Raw genomic sequence first — 23,518 nt, 5'->3', positions numbered from 1 at the left:
TTCAACAAATATAATTCAAATTCAAGATAAATTAATTATAAATTATGCAATACAAACACAATGCCAAACAAATATAATTTTAAAATTTAAAATATTTCTAAATAGTCAAGATTAAATAGATCTTTAACTTGAAGTAATTCTTCAACTTAAACAAAATATCAAAATATTATGAAAATGTTTTAACACAAATATTTTAAATATAAAGTTAGGTCAATGTTATCAAGACTAATGGAATCTAAAGCATCCCTTATTTTGCTCAAATTCGTACAAAGTATAAACATGAAAAAAACAACATGAATATAAACCATATATATTAGTGATAAATCTAATTTTAAAAAATTAATATCATTGTTAATGAAAATAGTAATGAAAAAGAGCTTTTTATATTTGGATGGTTTAATTAATTAAATTGAACAAAGTTCAATTTGATTCAATGGCTTTTCAAGAGCGGAACGGAACATGTGGAATGAAACCGGAATGTTCTGGCTGAAATTTAGCCGAAAAATCCGGAACGGATCGAGATTTAAAATGAGATGAAAATTGTTCCGTTTTGTTCTGTTTTTTGAATTGGTATGGAACGTTTTAGTCATTTCGGGCGAAACAGAACGGAATTGACAACCTTTTTGGGACAGATTAATTTTTTTTAAGATAAAAAATTATTTCAGTAATACAATGTTTTTAAATAAGTAATAAAAATTTAAAATTTAAATAATTAAAAAAAAGGTTATTCACACTATAGAGCAGCAACAAAAAAAAACATGAAGCAAGAATAATATGTTTATATTTAATTAATTAATTTAATTTAATTTAATTTAATTCAAAAATATATTTTTTTTAGAGAATTAAATTCAAAAAAGGTTAAAAAACAGAGGAACCGTGTTATTTTCAAGACGGCTAAAAAATCTCATAGAAAGCATGGAGAAAAATAAAAAAAAATTATTGGAGGATAAAACAAAAGGCTAAGCTTAAAAAAATTAAGAAAAAATTATTTCAGTAATACAATGTTTTTAAAAAAGTAATAAAAATTTAAAATTTAAATAATTAAAAAAAGGTTATTAGCGCTATAGAGCTGCAACAAAAAAAAATCATGAAGCAAGAATCATATATTTATATTTAATTAATTAATTATATTTAATTCAAAAATAAATTTTTTTTGCAAAGAATTAAATTCCAAAAAGGTTAAAAAATTAGAGGTAACCCATGTTATTTTAAAGACGGCTAAAAAATCTCATAGAAAGATAAGCTTAAGAAAAATAAAACAAATATTTTGGAGGATAAAACAAAAAAATAAGCTTAAAAAAAATAAAAATAAAAATCAAGTAAACTCGAGTGAATAATCTCTCAAACACACAGATGTTAAATTCAAGATAATTTATTCAAATTTATTGTGTGTGTATGTATATATAAACATGTTTAAGTTTATGGTATACAAAAATCATATTTTACTGGAAAGATAAGGCAGCCCCACGACATGGCGTCTGGTTACAATGACACAACGCATCAAAATTCAGAGCATTAAACTCTCATTTTGAAAATATGAATTAAATAGATACCATTAACAAGTGGGACCTACAAGAAGAAGATCGAACTTCAATGATGCATCATGCCTGCACGTCACGTCAGCACCATTGACAAAAAGAGCCACAGATCCAATAATTTGCCCCTCTTCCTCTTTTCGCTGTTGGTGAGAGTTCGCTGCTCATGAAATCTGCCAAACAATATAAATAGAATATAAAAAAGGCTTTTCTCCTGGGAGAGGACAAAAAACTTTTTGCCCGATCTTTCTATGTACTGAACTTCGACGCTTTGTATCAAAATTCATCAAAATCAATTTCATGTCTGTCTATGTTCCTGATCTTGATTTAGATTAAACTAGGCTATAGTGCATCAATCGATTTTCAGAATCTAGTTTTATTTCATTATATTGTAATTAAAATAAATATTTATGAAAAAATACATTCATTTGTTTTGTTTTGGTCATGAAATGTTTTTTTTTATATTAGAAACATGATTTATTAAATAACAAGTGATGACAATTAGAAGAACATATTGTAAAATCTTCAATTGAAAAAATATTTTTTTATTAAAAAATTCATTTTCTTTATTCATGTATTTTTTCTATTTCGAGGAAAACATATGTTTTTTTTGTGAGAAACATTGTTTTCTTAAATAAAATCTTATTCGATCGTGAAAGAAAGCTTTTATTTAAAAAATTTAAAATCATGATTTGATTATTTCTATGCACTGACATGAAAAAAAATAAGAAAAATAAATTTGAGAAAACCATATACAAAGTTATAATTAAAAAAATATATATATTGTTTTTATTAAATATTAATGATAAATGTTTTCTTTAAAAAAATCTATATACTAGGTTAATATATAATTATTCATAAATTAATTGTTAATAATGTTATAAAAAGCTTTACTCTTCTTAAACGATGACACGATTGAATAATTCCTTGAATATCATTTTTCTAATAAATTTATTTGAAGAGAATTGTGTTCTAATATTATTATTATTTTTTTAAAGTAGGATAAAATTTAAAGGGCTATTTAAGAAAACAATTTGGTGCATCTAGACCGCCCACACACCCACCTTTAATTTCTTAAAATAATATCATCTCATCTCACATCTGTGGATCACCAAAGTTTCGCGACCATGCTGCACTATGCAGTGGCACATGAATGAGTAGATGTTCAATGGAGGGATGGACAGGAGACCAGTGAAAGAAGGAAAGGGATAGATATAAATGATCCCTCCCCAGGCATACTATCAACAATAAAACCAATTAAATAGGATTATAATCATGCTTTAGATGCCAATTTATCTCTCACTCTTTTTTATTAACGAGGGTATTCGGATCAGATTGTGTGTATCTCGACTAATTCTTTTTATCTAAATTGTCGAATGTCAGGACTCATGAAGGGTATGTTTGGATAGATTAATTTTTAAAATGTTTTTTTAGGAATATATTAAAACGATTCAAACAAACATAAAAGATTAATTTAAAACAAAAAAATCTAAAAAATTTATAAAAACACATTGTACCATTATATCAAATAATATTAAAAGAACCATTAAACCAATTAAACTATATTAGAAACTAGTTCATGGCCTCGTTAAGATGGCGTTGAAATAATAATAAAAACATTTGAAAGGAACAAAAGTTTTAGTTCACTTTTAATTATTTGATATTATTACTAAATCTGATTTAGGTTATTAGCTTTTAAATCTTTTAATTTGATTCCTTAATTGATCATAATTTAAATTAAATTATATAAGAGTTATTTTGATATGACTTACCCAACTTAATAAGTTAGCAACTTTTATTGCAAAAAAAAAATTATTTGACTACAAAAATTTAAATCAATATGACCTTTTATTTTAATATTGTAATGACAATATATTAGATCGATCTGAATTTTGAAGCTTAACCCATTAAATTTATGATTTTGTGTTATGGACTCTATTCAATTTAAAAACTTTATTATTTAAATTATTTTTTAATTAATTATATGATAACAAGAATAAGCATTTGTAAAACCGAACAAGAATTAAATGTCAAGATATTTATTTAAGATTATAGTAATTTTATAGAAAGTAAATCAAATAATTTATAAAAATAAATTTAAAATCAAGTAAATGATAATGTTTAAATCATAAAAAAATGACAAAAATAAAAATAAAAATAGAAAACTGAAAAAAATATTCTCCTTTGAGTTGGCACCCAAATTTTTAGATGCAGTGAGTAATGCCCTTCAATCAACTATTACAACTTTCTTTTTTCTGTCTTCTGTTTTTTTTAATCATGAAATTTCGGATAAATGATGGGAAATCCTTTATTTATTGTTTGTTTAGAATTGTGGTAGCAATTTAAAATGTTTTTCGTTTAAAAATTTATTAAAATAATATTTTTTTTATTTTTTAAAAATTATTTTTGAGATCAACATCAAAATAATATGAAAACATAAATTTTTTTTGAAATTTAAGGGAACGTGGTTTCAATCGCATTCCCAAACGCTCTTTTAATTTTTCATCTGGTCATTGAATTTTTTTTTAAATCACACGTGTACACCTGTTTTAATAAATATTATTGTTTTCTATAAATTATTATTATTATTAAAATTTTAAGGGTGGAAAAGGTAATCAAAGGCTAAGGTCTTTTTTTTTAAAAAAAAAAATCTTGTGAAATATTGATATAGTAAGTATTTTTTTTTCAATGAGATGTAGCTCAAATTCTTTATATTGATATCTTATTTAAAAGATCTCAAATTAAAATATCCATTCTTAAAAAAATAACAATAAATAAAAAATTTCATAAAAAAATGCTTTCCATGGCAAGTAACTTTTTTACAATGAGAAATGCTATGCATAACGCCATATAGGGGTGAGCAAAAAAACCGATAAATCGATTAAACCAAAAAAACCGGAAAAAAATAATTAAAAAAACCGAACTGAAAAAAAAACCGAATTAACCGATTAAAAAATCACAAAAAAATTCCGGTTCGGTTCGATTTCGGTTTCTAAAGTTTGAAACCGATTGAACCAAACCGAGCCGGTTCAACCAGCCAGCACTTAAAAAAAAACCAACTATAAATACAATGTTTTCTAACCCTAAAGTCACATTTAGCCATCAGCCGCCCCACCCCCCTTTCTCTGCATATATCTCCCTCCCTTTACTCTCACTTTACTCCTTTCTCTGCATATCTCTCCCTTTACTCTCACTTTAGTCTCTGTTTTGCTTTGATTCCCTTTACTCTCTGTAAACCTAAAGTTATATGCGATAAAGCAGATGATATCATTGAGATACCAAGATGAAACATCACTTTAACAAGTTTCAAGGAATTATTAACGAGTTGACTGCAATGGGTATTAACTTTGATGATGAGATACATGGATTATGACTTCTTGAAAGTTTACCAAACTTATAGGAGATGTTTAGAATGTCACTGTCTAACTCAGCCTCTAATGGTGTAATATCAATGACTTAGCTAAGAGTGATGTTCTAAACGAGGAGATGAGAAGAAAGACATCGGGTTCGTCTTCCCAGTCACTAATTATCAATTTGAACCGGTTTGGAAGGGAAAAAAACCGAACCGAACTGAAATTAATCAGTTTGAACCGATTTTCGGTTCGGTTCGGTTCAAAAAATTAAAAAAAATAATTCGGTTTGGTTGTTTATTTTGATTCAAAACCAGACCGAATCAGAAATGCTCAGCCCTAACGCCACCATTCATCATTTCGAATATATTTTATCCGCAGGTTGCATTTCCACGACAAAAAAATCCCATCAACCTCACACGTATCCGCTCGATCAAGAATACAAAGAAGAAGAAGAAGAAAACTTCTAATTATTCATTTTTTATACCTTCAAATGATTAATACATGCTACAAACACCACATTATAGTATAATATCAAACTCTACGGGGTGTAGCTTAACTGTTCAGATTCTAAGTTTGTTCCTTAAAAATCACCAGTTCGAGTCTCACAAACCTCAAGACCATTAAAGACTTATATGGTCGTTAACTTCAGGATCCGTAAGATTAGTCGAGGAACGCGTAAACTGGTCCAGATACCAACATTAAACTAAAAAAAAAATCATGCATGCATGGTACTATAAATTTTGCTTACATGGTGTTTTGAAACCATTAAGCAATAATTACAACCTTGAAGATAAAATATTTCCAGAATTAATATTGTTTTTCTTTTTCTTTTTTTTTTATTCAAGGAAGCATGGGAAAGAAGAAAACGAGAGAAGGACATGTAACCAGGCAACGGGCACTCACATCCCAACATCAATCGAAGGGAATAAAGCCATTTTTTATTTGAATAATCAAATAAAAAAGTCTATTTAAAAAATACAATAATTAATTTCACTTTTTTATTCTTTCGCCTGTTACTATCAAAAAATTAATGTAGGACAATATCTCTAGTCTTCCAGTTGGCCCTACACTATTTTTTTTTACTACTTCTCGTTAATTAATAGAATAAAGAAAACAAAAATATCAAAATCTTGAAAAGAAGAGATTCTCAAAATATCACAAAAAAAAAAAAAAAATCTGGCGATTTAAACAGCTGCATTTTATACCGACATTCCTCAGATCTTCCTGCACAGTTTGTGTTCTTTGCTATTCAACTTTTTTTCATCGGTCAATATTTTATCCAAAAAATCTCCCTTCTTTATTTTTATAGAAACCTCAAACTCACTGGTTTATCGCATGGACCCAAAATTTGGATAGTAAAAAAATAATATTTAGACGGTCAAGATTGTTTTGGTATTATTATTAAATTTAATATAATAGTTTAAAATTGAAAAACTGACTAGATTGTTTAATTAATATTTAATCACTTTACTAAATTCTGAATTGGGTTATAAATTTTATTGACTCCAATTATTATATTATACTTTATTCTATGATAAAATATATTAAAATTGATTACCATTAACCTAATATTTAATAATAAAATTAAAAAAATTCTAGAAATATAAAAAAACAAACAAAAAAAAGTTTAATTGCGTTTTAAAAAAACACAAATGAAGACACAAAGATAACGTTTGGGAATGCGGTGCAAATCATGTTTTTAAAAATTTAATTTATTTTTTGTTAAAAATTAAATTTTTTATATGTTTTGGATCGTTTTGATGCGCTGATCTCAAAAATAAGTTTTTTAAAAAATAAAAAAAATACTATTTTAATGCATTTCAGCATAAAAAATATTTTAAAAAACAATCATAACCTATAAACAGACCTTTTAAAGTTAAACTCGCATCCATTTTATATAGTTAACACTAATCACTTGAACGAAGAATCAAAATTAATATAAAATAATTAAAACAATATATTAAATCGTTAAACCGCCATCATGATTTTTAGTTGTTTTAATAATTTAATAATTTTAACTTTTTTATTTTTTGAGATAAGTATTATTGTCTTAACTATTATTTGTTATTTTTTTTATTTTTCAAAGTATTTTTTTAATAAAAATATATTAAATAATATATTTTTTAATATCATTATATTATAACTATTTAAAAATATAATTAAAAAAAAACTTTAAATCTTTTCAGAAGCGATCCTGCACGGAAAAAACAATCGGTGCCTTAATTTTGTTAGATAGATATTTTTGTTGAAGAGAAATGGGGCTATTATTGGCTACTAGGCAGTGTAGAGCTTTTCTCATGCGGTCCTCTCTGACTCTCTCTCTATCCATCTACGGCTTTCTTCTTTATTTCCATGACACTCATTTCATGGCGTAAAACTTGGGGATTTGGTAGGTGCCCAGTTGATGAGTTGTTCAAAACTTTATGTCTCAAGTAATTGCTGATAGATAAAGAACCAAGCTTTAAAAGGGTTATCAATAATATCCATCTTTGGATGAACATGATTTTCTGCAAAAAGTTGAGACGTTGTTTTTAGATTGGTTGTGGAGAGTGAATTCAAAGCAAAGTTAAGATTTTACCAAAAAGTTTACTCATTTTTATTTGCTTGTAACAGTTGGATTTGACCTCTTCCGTTTGCTTGCTTACATTGTTTGGTATCCTTGAACTACTGAGTTTTCAAAGCAGACACTTGGTTTGGTGGTCATATCTTAGGATTAAGATTGTTGGTTTTTTCTTTAATGATGCTGGGTGTTTGTGTTTATTTGTAGCTACACAATGAAAATAATGGATTTTTGTGAGAGGGGATAGTGATGCTTTGGTGGCATTGGAGATGGACAGGAGGAGTTGGTTATGGAGAAGGAAGTCTTCAGAGAAGAGTCCTGGGGAGACAGAGAGTTCAGGATCCATCTCTTCTCATTCTGAAAGATTCTCTGATGATCAGGTTGGTTCAATTTTGGGTTTTGAGTTTCTTGCGCATTGCTACCCCTTGAACCTCTTTGTTAATTGAAAAAAGAGAGAAAGAAGAGCAAATGGGAGTGATCTTTGGATATTGGAATGGATTTTCCCAATTTAGGATTTTCTTTTTGTGCCGTATTTGTCATGTCCTGTCACTCTTAAGATTGGTCTCAAATTATGTCCTTTTGCTCATCTTTCTGAGTTCACAAAAAATACTCTCAAAAGAAATTTCCCAAACGAATCCTGCTGTTCTTATCCTAGGATAGTTTCTTCCCGCACCTCCAAGCAGAATCCTTCTTATTTTGTATTGTCTTGTTAGGCCGTGAAGGTGTTGCTCGCTTGAAGTGCTTGTTTGGTTTTGCCTTCTGACAGAATATCACTGCAAAAAATTATGAGCATTTTTTTCTACAGCTTTAATTCTGGAGGTTGGCTGAAGCAATTCAGATATAAATGAGCATTTCTAAATTGACTAGTATGAATCTATGGCCTAGGCTTGAGTCCATCTTCTCCTTAATAGAGGGAGTAAAGTTTGAATAGTGAATTCAATTCCTTGAACTCTTTGCAGTTCCAACAATCCCATCTCTTTCATAAAGTTTCGTCAGCATCTTCTTTAATGTCTGCTAGTTGCTCAGGCTCTTCACTTGTAGTGTTGCTGTCTGCTACCCTCCTCATTGTGATGTGAAGATTGAACACGGTTTAATACTTGCTCTACGGATTCTTGGATGTTGCTGGGGCTAGCTCCTACTTGACTTGAAACTTCTTGGACATAGCTAAAAATAATTTCAAACTTGCCCAAAAAAATTTCTTCAACCATCTGAAATATGCTCTAGTATGGATTGCATCTGCTCTGCAAGGCATGCATCATCCATTCAGTTTCAGTGGAAGAAGAAGAAGCACAATTAGAATTAACAGCAGTTTCATGTGGGACCATATCCATATTTTAAAAATGTTCCTTTCCATTCTGAAGGTGAAATGGGTATTTACGATCACTTGAGCAGTTGTCTATGAGGATACCTATACTTTTTGAATCTTAACCAATAGAATTCCGCTTGGCTTGAATCTTCATATTACATCACCCACTTAGTCTCTTCACCATCCTGATTCTACATGGATCAGGGATGATGATTTTTGTTCTGTGAATCTTAATTTATTAGGCTGGCACCTGCAGTTTAACTCTCTACAATCAATTTAGTTTCATTTTAGGTTCTGTTTAGTAGGATGGAATTCCTATTCTTATTAAAAGGATGCCCACTCCTTTTCCTGTATCTATATAAAAACTCTGGTAAGCTTTTGAAACTGAGAATTGAATATCTTATTGTCTTATTGATTCTCTATTATATCATTGTGTCCTTGTTTTAATTGATGCTGGAGAAATTCTGATTTTTCTTTCTTTCTTCTTGGCAAAGGTATATCCAACTCATAATCCTCAATCACCAGAAGTTACATCTGAAGCTTTACTTACTGATGAAGACATTAGAGACAATGTGAGGACCTTAACAGATAAACTATCTGCTGCTCTCCTGAACCTTAGTGCCAAAGAAGAGTTGGTAAAGCAGCATGCCAAAGTTGCAGAAGAAGCAGTTTCAGGTATTTATTCCATTTTTTTCCTGCTCTCATTCAAGGTTGAGCTAGTGTTTGGTTTCTTCTAAATTAGAAGAATACAAACTTGTTAAATAAAAAATATATATCAAGGCCACCCCAGTTTGTAAAGCTAGTGTTGTTCCGAGATACCAGTTAAATCCCTCCCATGATATAGGTATAAGAGCAGGGAGGGATTAAAGCTGAAGGAGGGCTTTTCTCTATGGTGTAACCCGGCCATTAAAAAAAAAACAAAAAAGTAAAAGAAAACAATCGATGGCATTTTTTAGAGATTGTCCACAAACCTCTTTTTATTATTTTTTTTTCCAACACCATCCCTTTTCTTATCCTAATTAGGATGCGATCTATAACCTTCTTCAAATATCTGTATTATCAGCTATTATTAATTTTTCTGCCTCAAATTCTAGGGTGGGAGAAAGCTGAAAAAGAACTGTCAGCTTTAAAGCAACAAATTGAGGCTGGTACTAAGAAGAACTCTGGACTTGAAGATAGAGTTTCTCATCTGGATGCAGCACTTAAGGAGTGTGTGAGGCAGCTAAGACAATCAAGAGAAGAGCAAGAGAGAAGGATCAATGAAGCTGTTACCAAGAAAATTTGCGAACGGGAATCAACAAAGTCTGAGCTTGAGGCCCAGCTCATTGAGCTCCAGGCTCGACTTCAAACTGCAAAAAGTGATGCCACTGTGTCAGCTGATTCTGAGTTATGGCAAAAGCTTAATGCTGTAGAGAAAGAGAATTTGTCCCTTAAGCGTGAGCTCTTTTCTCGAGCTGAGGAGATACAGGTTAGAATTTTGGAGAGGGACTTGAGCACCCAGGCTGCTGAAACAGCAAGCAAACTACAACTGGAAAGTATAAAGAAGCTTGCTAAACTTGAAGCTGAGTGTCGCAAGTTGAAAGCCATTGCTCGTAAAGCATCAGCTGCTAATGATCATAAATCTTTAACAGCCTCTTCAATTTGTGCTGAGTCTTTCACAGACAGCCAATCCGATAATGGGGAGAGGCTACTGGCAATTGAAAGTGATTCATGCAAGAGGAGCGGCTTGGAAATGAATGAATGTGATCAAATTTGCTCTGACTCATGGGCATGTGCTCATGCTACCGAACTTGATCAATCCAAGAAGCAGAGGCCTATTGGAAGAAACGTAATGGCCCCTTCTTTAGAAATTAATCTCATGGATGATTTTCTGGAAATGGAAAGACTTGCAGCTTTGCTAGATACAGAAAGTGGAATTTCTTACCTTGAGGCAGGACCTGTATCAGATAAAGGAAATGGTAGTGGAAACCCATTGAAAGAAGAACTTGAATCCATCATTAACAGGACTACTGAACTGGAGGAGAAGTTGGATAAGATGGAAGAAGAAAAATTTAAATCAGAAATGGCCTTGACTGAATGCCAGAGGCAGCTTGAGACATTAAGGAGTCAGCTGAAGGAAGCAGATGCAAAGATGGAGGAGCTGCAAGATCTGTTGACTCTTGCAAATGAATCAAGACAAGCTAGAGAGGAAGAGATAATGCGATCTGATTCAAAGAGAAAAGAGACAGAATCACAACTCAGAATTGCTGAAGCTGAGATCAAAACCTTGCTTTCTAAAATTGTTTCATTAGATGCAGAGGTTGAGAAGGAGCGTGCTTTGTCAGCTGAAAATGCTGCAAAGAGCCAGGAGTTGGAGGATGAGCTCTCAAAAATGAAATGTGAAGTTGAGCTCCAGCATGAGATTGAGCGCAAGCGTATTGCCAGCTTTAACGAAGAGTTGAAGATAACACAGGTCAGTATCTTAAGACTCACTTGAAGCTCGATATCTATTCCCATTTCAAATTCATAAACGTTGCATTTAATTTTAATTGAGTCCACTTACATGGTCTTTGGTGCCTAAAACTGCAATACATATTGATCCCCTTGCATTTTTCATCTTTGCCGCAATACTCTGTTACAGCAACTTATAGCAAGCCAAGTCAACTAAATTGTGGCGTGAAGCTCACCAATTAGAACACATAACAGATTTCTTTAAAACATTGATTTTGTGAATTCACAAATTTTTATTGCTTGTTTGTTATTTGACCATTTAAAGCCAATGCTTGACAGAATGGCAAATGTATTGTGAAAAATACAAGGCTATAAAATGAAGATTCAAACTCACCTTTTCCCTGCATTGTTATATGCAAAACCCAAATTGTGGAATTTAATTGATAAATAAACCTACCGTCACTGTACTTTTCTGGAATAAAAATGTCCTGAATTCTTTCATAGTGATCTGCATTCTGGGATAATTCAACTGGTATTTATTTATTTATTTATTTTTCAAATTTCAAAGTCTCATGAGAGGGAATGTTTAGACTAGAAATACCATTGTTGATATTCCCTCTTGCTTGCCGATTTACAAGCCATTTAAACTTAAATTTTGCAAACTCAAGTCTCTCCATCTAATATCTTATACTCATTGTCCATTTCAAATTAACTTCCATATTGCAAATGTTCTACAAAAGCAATGGTCCCTGTTGCACTTTTGTTCTTTTCAATAATTTTCTTTTAGTTAGCCACTTGATTAAATTATTAGAAACGATATCTCGAAGAGATTAAAATATTTTCTTTATCATGCTTTTGGATTAATTTCCATTAAAACGTGCAGTTTTACCTTTACAAGAAAAAAAAAGGTTTCAAAGCCACTTTCAGATTTCCTTTCATGAATTTTTCAACGACATCCTTTGTCAGAATCATATTCGGTCTTGTAAAAACCAATTGGTATCACAGTTATGATTGATGTGAGATACCTAAAATCTTTGTATATCTGGATGCACGCTAATCATGACTTGATCTGTTAAACATAACTGGGTTAAAGAACAGGAGTAATTTGCTAAAAAACCTGCTTTCTTAATTTGGTATTCATATCTTCTGTTTCATGGCGCAGGAGAAAGAGCTAGCTGTTGCTGCAAGTAAACTTGCCGAGTGCCAGAAAACCATATCTTCTCTTGGTCTTCAATTGAAATCTCTTGCAACTTTGGAAGACCTGCTTGATTCTGATAAATCATCGGATGTCAGTAGTGAAGAATCAAAGGATCATGAGAATGGTGAACGCTGGAGATTAGATCTTGGAAATCAATCTTCAGGTAGAGATTCTGAGGCTATCCAAGTCACCGGAGGTGCTTTAAGATTAAAGAATGGCGGTGATTGGGAGTCGTCATTATCATTAAACTCGAGCTTTGTTTCTGAAAAAACCCGAAGTGGGTTTGGAAAGTTTTTCCCCAGAGGTCAGAGTAGGGCTCCAAATGAAAACTAGTATATGTTAAAAATAACATTTAAGGAATCCACTAGGTAATAAGTTTTCCATTGTAAAGCATTCATTCTTGTCATAAAAAAAATGCAGATTCCTTCTTTTGAATCTGCAGTTGTATTTATATACATATCACCTCTTGCACAAACAGATCATCCATGGAAAAATATATTTATACATAAGAAATAATGTTCTTCCTGCTATCATTTGGTGCCTTTCAGATTCATACGTTTATACATTGCACATCCCTATCCCTGTGTGCAAGTGTTCGCGTGTATGGGTTTGCATTTGCGTGTATCCACACGCATGTTAGAAACTTCGACAAACATGGATGTATTCCTCTTGAACTGACGAGGTCTCGTGGCTTCTCACACCTGTTTGGCTGGTTATAAAGACGAAAGCAACAATCCAATAGGGAATTTGCAACGAAAAAAGAACAAAATGATCTGTGCGGTTTGGCTGTTTTGGAGAGGTGAAAAAAAGACGAGGTTTAGTTTTCTTGATTGCTTTTATATACTAACTAGTTAGGTGTCTCGAGGCATACTTTTTTTTTCCCATAAAAAATATTAAAAAAATATAAAATTTAAGAGTGTTGGGTTTATCTATAAAAAAAGACCAAAGAACTTTGGACATTTTATTATTACAGACCCAAGAATCTTAGGTCTAACTGTAATCTGGACTCTTTAAACTTGAGTCGGGACGCAAGATCCAAGGGCCTTGGATCCGGACACCGGACCCAATAGCTTGACACCGGACCCAATAGCTTTGAATTTAGACACCTGACCCAAGTGACTTGGCCCTGGCGGGGTTGGAAGACCCAAGAGACTTGGATTTGTGCCCTTGCCTCTCCCAAGCAACTTGGGTCAGACGAACCTTCCAACCCTAAGTTTCTTGAGTCTGAAAGATATGCCTGGCACAAGTTAGTAGTAGGGGTGAGCAAAAAAACCGGAAAACCGATTAAACCGAGAAAACCGGAAAAAAAATAACTGAAAAAACCGAACCGAAAAAAAAAACCGATTAAATTTTTAAAAAAACCGGCCGGTTCGGTTTGATTTCGGTTTTATAACCAAAAACCAAAAAAACCGAACCGAACCGAAACCGACAAAAAACCGGAAAAAAACCTAGCCAAACCGAAAAAACCGAGCCAAACCGAAAAAAACCGAGCCAAAATCGAAAAACCGAGCCAAACCGGTTTGAACCGGTTTTTGCCCTAAAAAAACGAACCGAACCGAACCGAAACCGGTCGGTTTGACCCGGTTTCGGTTCGGTTTCGGTTTTTTTTTTCAAAAAAAAAATTTTCGGTTTGGTTACTTTTTTTGATAAAAACCGAACCGAACCAAAAATAATCACCCCTAGTTAGTAGTAGTAGTAGTAGTAATAATAACAATAATAATAATAATTGATTATCCTTAAAATCAAATCTATGTTTTTTTTTTTTTATAGTAATAATATTTATTGTAATTTTAATAATATTAATAATAATATTTAACTTATCCGTGCTTTTATTTTTCAATCTTTTAAATTTTTTTTTATGTTTTTCTTTGATGGTAGTAATATTTTTTTTTAAAATCAGGTAATGATAATAACAATAGTAATAATAATTCTTAATTTTACCCTTTAAATCAAATTTATTATTGTTTTTCAATATTAATAATATTTTCTACAAATTTATTAATTATTATATGAATAATATTAATTATAATACAAATTATAATAAAAATAATATTATTTTTAATATTTATTATAATAAAAATCATAATATTTATATCACAAATAATAATATTTTAATACTACTACTTTTAATTATAATAAAAGTAATAATATTTAGAATACAAATAATAATATTTATTATATTAATAATAATAATGAACTTGTCTAGCTAAAGTTTTTATAGTAATAATTGTTTTTTTAAAAAATTATTAACGATAATGATAATAATAATAATAATAATTGTTATTATTATTTTTTCATTTTTCTTCTCTGCAGGGTTTGCAGACCTAGCCGCCCGAGTATGCGAACCTAAGGCGTGGGTCAGAAGAGACCCCAACGTGCAGGTTTGCAACCAGCAAGCGGTTCTGCAGAGTCAGGCGCGCTAGGCTGCAGACCCCATGCTCGCCTGGGTCTTCACCCAACGCGGGGCCTGCAGACCCATGCGTGTGGGCATGCAGACCTGGTCGTCAGGTCTTCAGCAAGGCGTGCGGGTTTCCTAACTCCTGGGGCATGGCAGCCCAATGCTAGGTGTTTACAGCTTGGTGCTGCTGCCAGGCTCGCTGGCTGTCCCTAACGTCAGGCCTTGACAACCCCAACACGAGGTGTTTATTTGCTGGGCTGCTGTCAGGCGTGCGGGTCTGGCCGTAGTGTCCTGGCCTGAAGCCGAGCGCCAGGTGTCTGCAACCTGGGTCATGTAGCCCCACCAAAATCCGAATTGACCATTTTCTTCCCAACCAAAAAGACAACCCCACCCCCTCTAGTCTCTGCAATTCTATGTGGTAAGGGTATCTCTGCCATTACACCTCCCCAACCCACAATGTTTTTAGCAAAGAGCAAACTCAAATAATGCAATCCACAATGAAAACACTCACAGTCTATAGTAATTCTCCTATAGTACCGAACAATACAATCTACAATAAAAGCACTTACAATTCATAATAATTCAGTTTATAGTAAAATATTGATCTCTTTTAGTTATAATTAATATGATAAATATGTAACAGCATTGTTTTTTTTATATATATAAAAAAACAAAAGTAAAATACATGGTTTAAATGTGAATAACCAGCGACTAAATGCTATGGATAAACAGGTAATCCACACCAAAATGTTTCTGACATTTCACCAAGATAAAGAAGAAACGATAGGGTGTAGAAGCACGTTGAGAATTGAAAGACCCTCTTCCATTTAATCTTTCTCGAGCAAATCATAGAAAACCTGTGGTTTTCTGTACTTTGAAACGCAGAGAGTCTGAAACCAAAAATACTTGATACATCAGTTCTATGAATAAATAGCATGAGCCTCGTATGAAAAGATCTTCAAGATTCAACACATTTCTCACAGGAGCATTGCAAGGGTTAGCTGCAATTGTACAAGTGATCAAGAAAAGATTCCTCCATGGATTAATTAATCAATTTAAATGCTATTTGGAAATACATCTCTGGATTCGGAAAAAAGTTAGAATAGCATATCATGCATATGGCTAAATTTGTGAATACTTGCACTGTTAAGCTTGTGAACATTTTAATACGAAACTTAAAGATTCAAATTGAAGGCCAAAGAGAGAAATAATACAAAAATCTAAATCTCAGAACCTGATAATATACCTGCATAGCATATGCTATATGGATCAATGTTGGTTCTGACCATGGCCTTCCGATAAATTGGAGGCCGATAGGCAACCCATTTTTGTCATATCCAACCTGTCATACATAATTCAGGTTAGCAGAAGAAAACTGATACCGATGATGATGAGACAGCGATAAAGATCATTACTGGAACGGTAACTGCTGGCAATCCCAGAAAATTTCCTGCTATCTGATACCGAACTAGTGCAGCTGCAACAATGAAAATGGTTTGAGTGATTATTCAATTGTATTTGTATTTGGCTACTTTCATGTACAGTAAAGCAATTTGATACATTTTCTGTTAAAATCTCGTTATGTCCTGAACTTCATACCTCCATTAATGTAGTCCAGCTCACCAGTCTTGAGAGCATCATCGAAAATTGGGTATGCAGTTACGCTGTTTTATAGAACAGATGAACATTAAGCATCGGAAGATGGAAGAGCATTTTGATGTCAAACTTCACTTTTTCATACATCCAAGATGCTTTACAGTAGAGAACAAGAAGAATATAGAGTAACCTGAGCCCTTCAAAACAAATATAGGGAATCGTGTACAACACCAATAAAAGGAGAAAACAATACCCTACTGTCGGTGTGACAATGACATCTGCTTTTGTAAATATATTCCTGTGAAATTGCATCTGCCGGCTCCTGCAAATACATAGAATCTTGTATCATTCACGTATTCATGAAATGAGGACAACCAAATGAATAATTATGTAGGAGTCAAAATGGTAAGTGACTGGCTAATAACTAACAAGTAAACTCCACTGGGAAGTCATCTGTATTCGATGATGACTCAAAATGCTGATGACAAGTGATTGGCTTATTGAAGTTTAAAGATGAGCTCGAAGTCAGAATCAATGAAAGTGACTTGTGAACACTTTGATAGAATTTATACAAAAGTATATTATGACATAATACTAGAATTCACTACAGAATACGAGCAGGGGTTTGAAGGGAAATAGCCCTAAGCTTCAACAACTTTTGCATGAACCCGCTGCTGCTAGAACTGAATATACTAACCTGTGTTTAGGACTCTGACACTTTACCATAATGAAAAACTGGCCAGCTAAACAGTAGAATTACTTTGTCATAGATAACTAATAGCGCTAGAGGTACCGTGTAGATTTGGGGTGGAAAAGAAAATCTTGCCATTGATATGTACTTAACACGAAGCTTCAGTAATGGAGTATTTGAAACAAGAAGTCACCACAAGATAAATACCAGAAAGGTTAATATAAAATGCAGCGTTTGAAGGCTTATCATGATGTTATTGCAGCATTTGAAGATAGATTCTCAGAATTTACTGATACAGGAAGCTGGCATTTGATTTAACATCAAATTTAATTTCAACTGTAAGCATAAAAGAAATTAAATAAATTTAGGCTGTAATGCACCTGAGTTTCTGAGCCTTTATATACTCTTCACCACTGAAAGAACCATATACACAAAGTGCTACCCTTAAATCCCATCCTGATTCTGCATTATCCCTATTTCAAGAGCACAGAATATCATCATCCACATTTTAAAATGTTTTATTGAAAAGAAGGATGAAAATGTGTTAGCCAGAGGTAACATACAACTTCTCTAGATAAGAACTAAGTGCAGCAGTGCACTCAGATCCGATTGTTAAGTAATGTGCGAGGCGCATTGATTCTATGTCTGGTATGGTAACATCTACAGTCTTGCATGTAAGAGGCCATAAAACATTAGCATAGAGTGGACAGGGACGAAACTAATGAAGAGCTTCCTTGAAAATATTGTAAACAAGTTTCTTTACAACAACAACATACTATTCGAGAAAATATATTTATTTTCATCAAAATTTGTAAAATATTTAATATTATATTGCCATACCTTCCACCCAAACTTCTCAGAAAGCTGGTGCAATGCTTGGGAACAACATGTTCTAATATCATCACCGCAATCACTAAACCACTAAGGGACCCGTTTAGTGGTTAAAGAATAAAAGAAAGGAATCAGAAGAATGATCCGGTGCGTGTAAAGTAACTTGAGACAACAACATATAGCGAATCCAAGGTTGAGAAATCCACTAACCTCCCCATATCTTGCCAATATGACGTTTGACACTGAATTTGTTGATTGCAGCAGTGGGAAGTATACCTTTGGCTGATAGTTTCAGAAACAAAGAGAGAAAAGATTGTCTTTTGTCAGATGTTACTCTGAAATAGTCTAGAAGGCCATTTTCAAAGAGTTCCCAGACCTGTAAAGAAAACTGCGGAGCAGTTTCTTACCAGCGGTATAGCAGAGGTTTCATGGGAAGGAAGTGGGCCATTTATAGCTGCATAACTGGAAAATAAAAAAAAAGATACTTTATACTCTACATGAAAATCATAAAATGGCATCCAAACAGACACTTAGAACTCAGATAAAAAGTTCAAATTAAGAGAGGACACTGACACTATAAACGCATCCTCTATCGTGCCTGCTAATACTCCTACCATCCCAACTGTCCAGTTCAGAGGAAGAACACTGAAAAAATGTAAAATTTATCTTCACAACATCGAAAACTCATCTACATTGAGAAATCCAAAGATTTATGAAATGAAATCAAGCTAGAAATGAGCTCTCACCCAGAGTGAGGTACACGCCCGAAAGTTGGTTTGAAACCAACAACACCACAAAGAGCTGCAGGCATTCTCACGGATCCTGATTACATTATGATGAAAGATGTATTTATTTAGACATTATTGACATGATACATGGTACTATAAGTAACAATTTTGAAGAATTTTCTGGCATAAACGTCAGAACCTTCCATCAAACATAAATTTATTAACTTGTTAAGAAATATTTTAATTGCATAGGAAATCTTGGGTTGCTGCAGAAAAGAAAGATTTATTTTCTTAGCTCAAGGAATTACAGAAAATACTCGCAGGGAAGTTAAAACAAGAATGAAGTTAGTGTCTGCCTATTGACATGGCAATGGACTTCATAAACTGGGAAATGGCAATTGCAGGTGTTATTCTTTTTCCGTGATTAGCTACTGTATTCAGTTATTCTACATATAAAACCAAAGAAAGATTACCGTTTAGTGAGAATGCTTCAACTCAGCTTGATAACAATAGAGTTTTCCAGTTAAGGATGGATTTAAATTACCTCCCCCATCAACACCAAGGGCAACAGGGCAAAGTCCTGCAGCTACCACAGCAGCTGATCCGCTAGATGAACCTCCAGAGATCATGCCAGGATTGTATGGATTTCTAGTAGCCCTACAACATTCATAATTATGGAAATGCCATCATTGTCTTTAATAATCTTTCAGATGCGTTAAACATATAAGTATAATTTATTTATGACGTTACAAGAAACAAGAGATCGTAATGTATTTGGGTTACGAGTTTCAACGTTTCATGTAGGATATTATTCAAATTTATCAGTGGAGAAAGGAAGATTAGTCTTACCCATAGTGAGGATTTATTCCACTTGTTCCAGCTCCAAGCTCATGCATATTGGTTTTTCCAATAATTACAGCACCACATGATCTGAGACGCATAACACAGCAAGCATCACCTTTACAAGATCTGAATTTGTGCAACCACTTTGTCCCACCTAGAAAATTCAATTTTACATCATCAGTAAAACACAGAAAAAGAAGATTTATAAGCACAAGAATCAAGTGGAGCAATTTTTCGAATAAAACAACATGGTCATTGATGAAGTACCTGTTGTCGGATAAGGGCTACAGTCTATTTCATCCTTTATTGCAATTGGAACTCCATCTAGAGCTGATATTGGCTCCCCTGGAATGAAACAGAACAAGTAGGAGTTTCAGAGCATGCTCAAAGCGACTAATATAAACTAGTGAACTAGAAGAATGAGACCATCAATAAATTCAGACCCAATACTTTTCACGAGATAAACAGTGCACCATTGATGGAAAGAGGGTTGAATGAAACTGCTATATTCTCATATGCAAAGATTTACTCATGAGTTTCAATTAAGACTACCTCTTTCATACCGACGAGTTGATTCTTTAGCCTGCCTTAAAATATCTTCAGCATCATAATTAATAAAAAATGCCATGTCCATTGGAGGACTGGAAGATTCACGGATGGCAGTTACTAATTGTTCTGCAACCTGTGCTAACGAGAAAAGCATCAAGAACTTATGGAAAACTGCAGTATAAACTGCATTGATATAATTTACATGACAAACTTGTCGGCAACAAGAAAAGAGACTGAAAGAAATTCTTTGAATCATGTAATTAGACCTTTGAGGTTTCAAATGTATGCGCAAGTTACAGCGCTTACATTTGAAACCTCAAACAAAAAAGGAAAAGAGCATTTCATGAAAGAAATGGCTAAGAAATGATGTACCATGCATGGAGTTATTTCTCCTGAGCTGTAGGCTTTAGAATAATCCATTATTGTCCAGCGACGGAAAGATGGCTTCAATCCATTTACAATTTTCTCTGAAGGCAGAGGCAGACAGTTAATTGCCTGCTGAACTTGCTCAGACGGTGATAGACCAGAATCTATGTGCTTGACTTCTTGTTCATTGAGCTCTGCAGTGATGAACTCAAATCAAAATCTTTCTCATGGAACTCCAATGGAAGAAATACAAATGGCTGATAATGGTATAATTGTTTTAAATCTTGTAAGACCAGAATTTCCTCTTCAAGACGTAATCAATGCTAACTCTTCTGTAACTATAACCAATTTACAGCTTGTGAACAGTATCAAAGATAGTATAAGAGTTAGAAACTTAAAGGTAGTGAACCTACCTTCAAATGGATGCATAGGGACGTACACAGGCGATTCCTTCAGTTCTGCATTTGTAACTAGCTGCAAGAGTTGCAAGCATTCACGAGTATTTGACATAGAATATCAAAATTCAATGTGAGATAAATGCTTGTCCTTGCTATGAAGGAAAAATGAGGCCTTAAAATGTGATTCTAATATACATAGGAACAGCTTGCAAGATGTGTATACATAGAATATCTGTTCATGCCAGTTTGATTTTGACTTTCATTTTTGACACCCCAGGTGACATGGATGTCGAATTATGGCTCATGAATTCAGACCATTTCTATATATATCTACTGGGAAGCTTACATTATTCTACATGAAAAGCGCTCATAGCTGAATCCTAGTCAGAACATTCGCAAGTAAGATTTCTAACTGGAAACAAAAACGCTTTGAAATCCAATATCTGACTCTAAATTATTCTAATACCAAAAGAAAATATAATTCTGCATCAATAAATTTCAATGAATTATGCACACATTCTGTATATTTGGACAAAAAAATATGATTAGTTAATTATGTCTTGTAAATTTCTTCTGATGGGCAGTAGATTCGAGAGGACTGGATCCTATGAATAATAATAAGGAAACAGTAAAGCTACTGCCAGGTATCCAGTGGAACTCTTGACAACTAGATTGAATGAGACAGTGCAGGTTTTGTTTCACATAGACTGGCTGTATTTTGAGACAAAAGTACAACCATTAAGACTCACACATTACTCTTTTGTACCATTCCCCTACAAAGAGACACAGAATAATTTGTTGGTGGTTAATTTTTGTCACGTTAGGTGCTTATAATGGATCATAATCGGTTTGTTTTAATTTCATTTAAGGTAATATTATTACAAAGATTTAAGTACATGCTTCTGCAGATTTAAGTTTGGTGAGGAAAAAGAGAGCTTTGAAGTGAAGTTACGAAAAAGGTAGCTGTGGATGGATTGGGGCATGTGGGGTAACAAATGTAAACAAGTTTTAAGGCTCTGACAGCAAATGCACGTAACCTAGCTGCACCAATAACGACTACCATGTACAATTAGGAATATGTGGACCCTAGGGTAGTTTAAGCCTTAAAGATGATTCAGAAAAGTACAGGTGATGTTTCTTGATATGGTTTTGATTATATTCAATGATTAGTAAAATTTTGATGCAAAAGGGAAAGAAGATGCCGACAATTAACTAGAAATGCAAAAGTGAAAGAAGATGTTGACAATTAACTAGGAAGGAAATGTAACAAATTAGTAATTGCATGATTGGTCATTCATAAGATGAACGAAATTAAGAACTGAGCTACTACTAAAAAAAAACCACGATGAAAAAAATGGGAAAGACAGACCTTGTGAATCAGATTGTTTCTCTTCAAAATGTACAGCAGGAATGTTCCAAAAATCCGCGACTCGAGAAACCAGGCGAAAATCTTGACAGGAAATCCAGCCATGCGAGGAGCTTATGAAACAGACGCAAATTTTAGCGCATATATGCACACATTAGCCAAACAGCATGAAAATTAACTCAAGCATATGTCTGCAACAAATATATTCAGGCAAGTATAGGCATATGCAGAAGGGCATATATACTAAGCAAGACTTCAATAGCTTGCCTTGAAGTTTCTGCTTTTGGTAAATATGGTTTTAATTAATGATGAAGAAAGGACCGGTTTTAATTAAATGATGAAGAAAGGACCTGAAGCACAACGAAACTAGTCTAGAGTAAGTGATTTCACTATCATTGTTTCCAGGATCAATAAATTGTAAACATTATTTAAATCAAACAAACAAAAGTACTCTGCTGCAGGAAGATCTGTTCAAGCAACCTGACTTGATAGAATCTCTGTCCAAACAGTTAGTTTCAGTACCAAATTAACAAAAAGTCGAGAATTTTGCGAGAAAGAACATCCAACCATGGTTGGCTTGATAGTTATGATATGTTGGTTCAAGATTCTCTGCCTATAGAGTGATAGAATGGTAAATGAATCTCAATGCTTCAGATTAAAACACTGAAACTTGTCTACAAATATCTCATCAGCAAAAACTCATCAACTTAACCCTACCATATTGAACTTGAACCTTGATTGTTTCTGTGATAAGGCTATATGCAAAAGAACCTTAGCAATCGAAAGTGAAGTATATGATGGAAGATGGAATTGAAAATGAAAACCTTTGACATTGGCTTGCAGATAGAATTCATCACTGTCAGGGCCAAGATTAACATTCTCCACAGGCTTGTAGACCACACCTTTAGCTCTGAACAATCCCATGTGAAAGTGGTAGGTTTTGGACAAAGAAGCAGTAGTGCTGAGAGAGGTTAGCAAGAACAAAGTGACACAGCCACCACCAAAAGATACATGTAGACGAGTCAAAACCAAAAAGGCGAAAACGATAAGAAAAATGCTGTGCTTGATTGAAAGCTAATATTAACTGCTCCAGTGATAAACAGTTATGGCACGAGAAGTGTAGAAAAAAGAAGAGAGAGGGAGAGAGTCGTTTTCAAGAAAGGTATGAATTTGGGTCGAGAAAATAAAAGAAGATGATGGATGGTCAGCAGCAACTCTTGTTTCTTAAAACAGTAGATTGCTTGGCGGGTCAAAACTGCAAGTCGAAAGGCTTATTTTGTTTGTTTCTTCTTTTCTTCTTGCTTAATGGTTTCTCTTGCTCTATTCCTCAATCCTCTGCATGTGACTCTGTCAAGGTCTTCTCAGTTTCT

At 33.2% G+C, this 23,518-nt stretch overlaps 2 protein-coding genes across 4 annotated transcripts; one reads left to right on the top strand and one right to left on the bottom strand.

The window, feature by feature from the left end:
• The first annotated feature begins 7,114 nt into the window (after nucleotides 1–7,114).
• Nucleotides 7,115–12,912, top strand: LOC7455179 (filament-like plant protein). 2 transcript variants are annotated; one of them, XM_024601868.2, is made up of 5 exons: nucleotides 7,115–7,277; nucleotides 7,656–7,828; nucleotides 9,249–9,429; nucleotides 9,849–11,206; nucleotides 12,347–12,912. In XM_024601868.2, exons 2-5 carry the CDS (start codon nucleotides 7,718–7,720, stop codon nucleotides 12,713–12,715), a joined length of 2,019 nt encoding a protein of 672 aa, XP_024457636.2. In that variant the 5' UTR covers nucleotides 7,115–7,277; nucleotides 7,656–7,717; the 3' UTR covers nucleotides 12,716–12,912. The 2 variants fall into 2 exon arrangements, with proteins under 2 accessions (XP_024457636.2, XP_024457637.2); XM_024601869.2 differs by lacking the exon at nucleotides 7,115–7,277 and adding an exon at nucleotides 7,284–7,453.
• Nucleotides 12,913–15,331: 2,419 nt separating this feature from the next.
• On the bottom strand, nucleotides 15,332–23,518 carry LOC7455178 (fatty acid amide hydrolase). Of its 2 annotated transcripts, none has more exons than XM_002306247.4 (20): nucleotides 22,973–23,516; nucleotides 22,152–22,261; nucleotides 20,798–20,858; nucleotides 20,391–20,578; nucleotides 20,022–20,151; nucleotides 19,737–19,814; nucleotides 19,476–19,623; nucleotides 19,171–19,283; nucleotides 18,645–18,720; nucleotides 18,472–18,543; nucleotides 18,306–18,360; nucleotides 18,109–18,180; nucleotides 17,908–17,988; nucleotides 17,631–17,734; nucleotides 17,448–17,540; nucleotides 16,630–16,698; nucleotides 16,380–16,444; nucleotides 16,196–16,257; nucleotides 16,027–16,122; nucleotides 15,332–15,670 (listed from the first exon to the last, which is right to left on the bottom strand). In XM_002306247.4, the coding sequence occupies exons 1-20, from the start codon at nucleotides 23,070–23,072 to the stop codon at nucleotides 15,608–15,610; spliced, it is 1,836 nt and encodes a 611-aa protein (XP_002306283.1). In that variant the 5' UTR covers nucleotides 23,073–23,516; the 3' UTR covers nucleotides 15,332–15,607. The 2 variants fall into 2 exon arrangements, with proteins under 2 accessions (XP_002306283.1, XP_024456835.1); XM_024601067.2 differs by having other exon boundaries at nucleotides 15,656–15,781; nucleotides 22,973–23,518.

The sequence above is a fragment of the Populus trichocarpa genome, chromosome 5, assembly GCF_000002775.5.
Source record: "Populus trichocarpa isolate Nisqually-1 chromosome 5, P.trichocarpa_v4.1, whole genome shotgun sequence".
NCBI lineage: Eukaryota > Viridiplantae > Streptophyta > Magnoliopsida > Malpighiales > Salicaceae > Populus > Populus trichocarpa.
The sequence above is the reverse complement of the archived record's forward strand: the minus strand, read 5'-3'. Positions and strand labels throughout refer to the sequence as shown.

Bases quoted from the DNA above. Each gene is read 5' to 3' on its own strand.
- LOC7455178 (XM_002306247.4), bottom strand. From the start codon at position 23,072: ATGGGATTGTTCAGAGCTAAAGGTGTGGTCTACAAGCCTGTGGAGAAT. The intron at 18,721-19,170 runs GTAATTTAAATC...TAATGTAATCAG, and splicing joins CCTTGGTGTTGATGGGGGAG to GATCCGTGAGAATGCCTGCA. The intron at 16,123-16,195 runs GTAATGATCTTT...TATGTATGACAG, and splicing joins TGCCAGCAGTTACCGTTCCA to GTTGGATATGACAAAAATGG.
- LOC7455179 (XM_024601868.2), top strand. From the start codon at position 7,718: ATGGACAGGAGGAGTTGGTTATGGAGAAGGAAGTCTTCAGAGAAGAGT. The intron at 7,829-9,248 runs GTTGGTTCAATT...TTCTTGGCAAAG, and splicing joins AAAGATTCTCTGATGATCAG to GTATATCCAACTCATAATCC. The intron at 9,430-9,848 runs GTATTTATTCCA...CTCAAATTCTAG, and splicing joins TGCAGAAGAAGCAGTTTCAG to GGTGGGAGAAAGCTGAAAAA.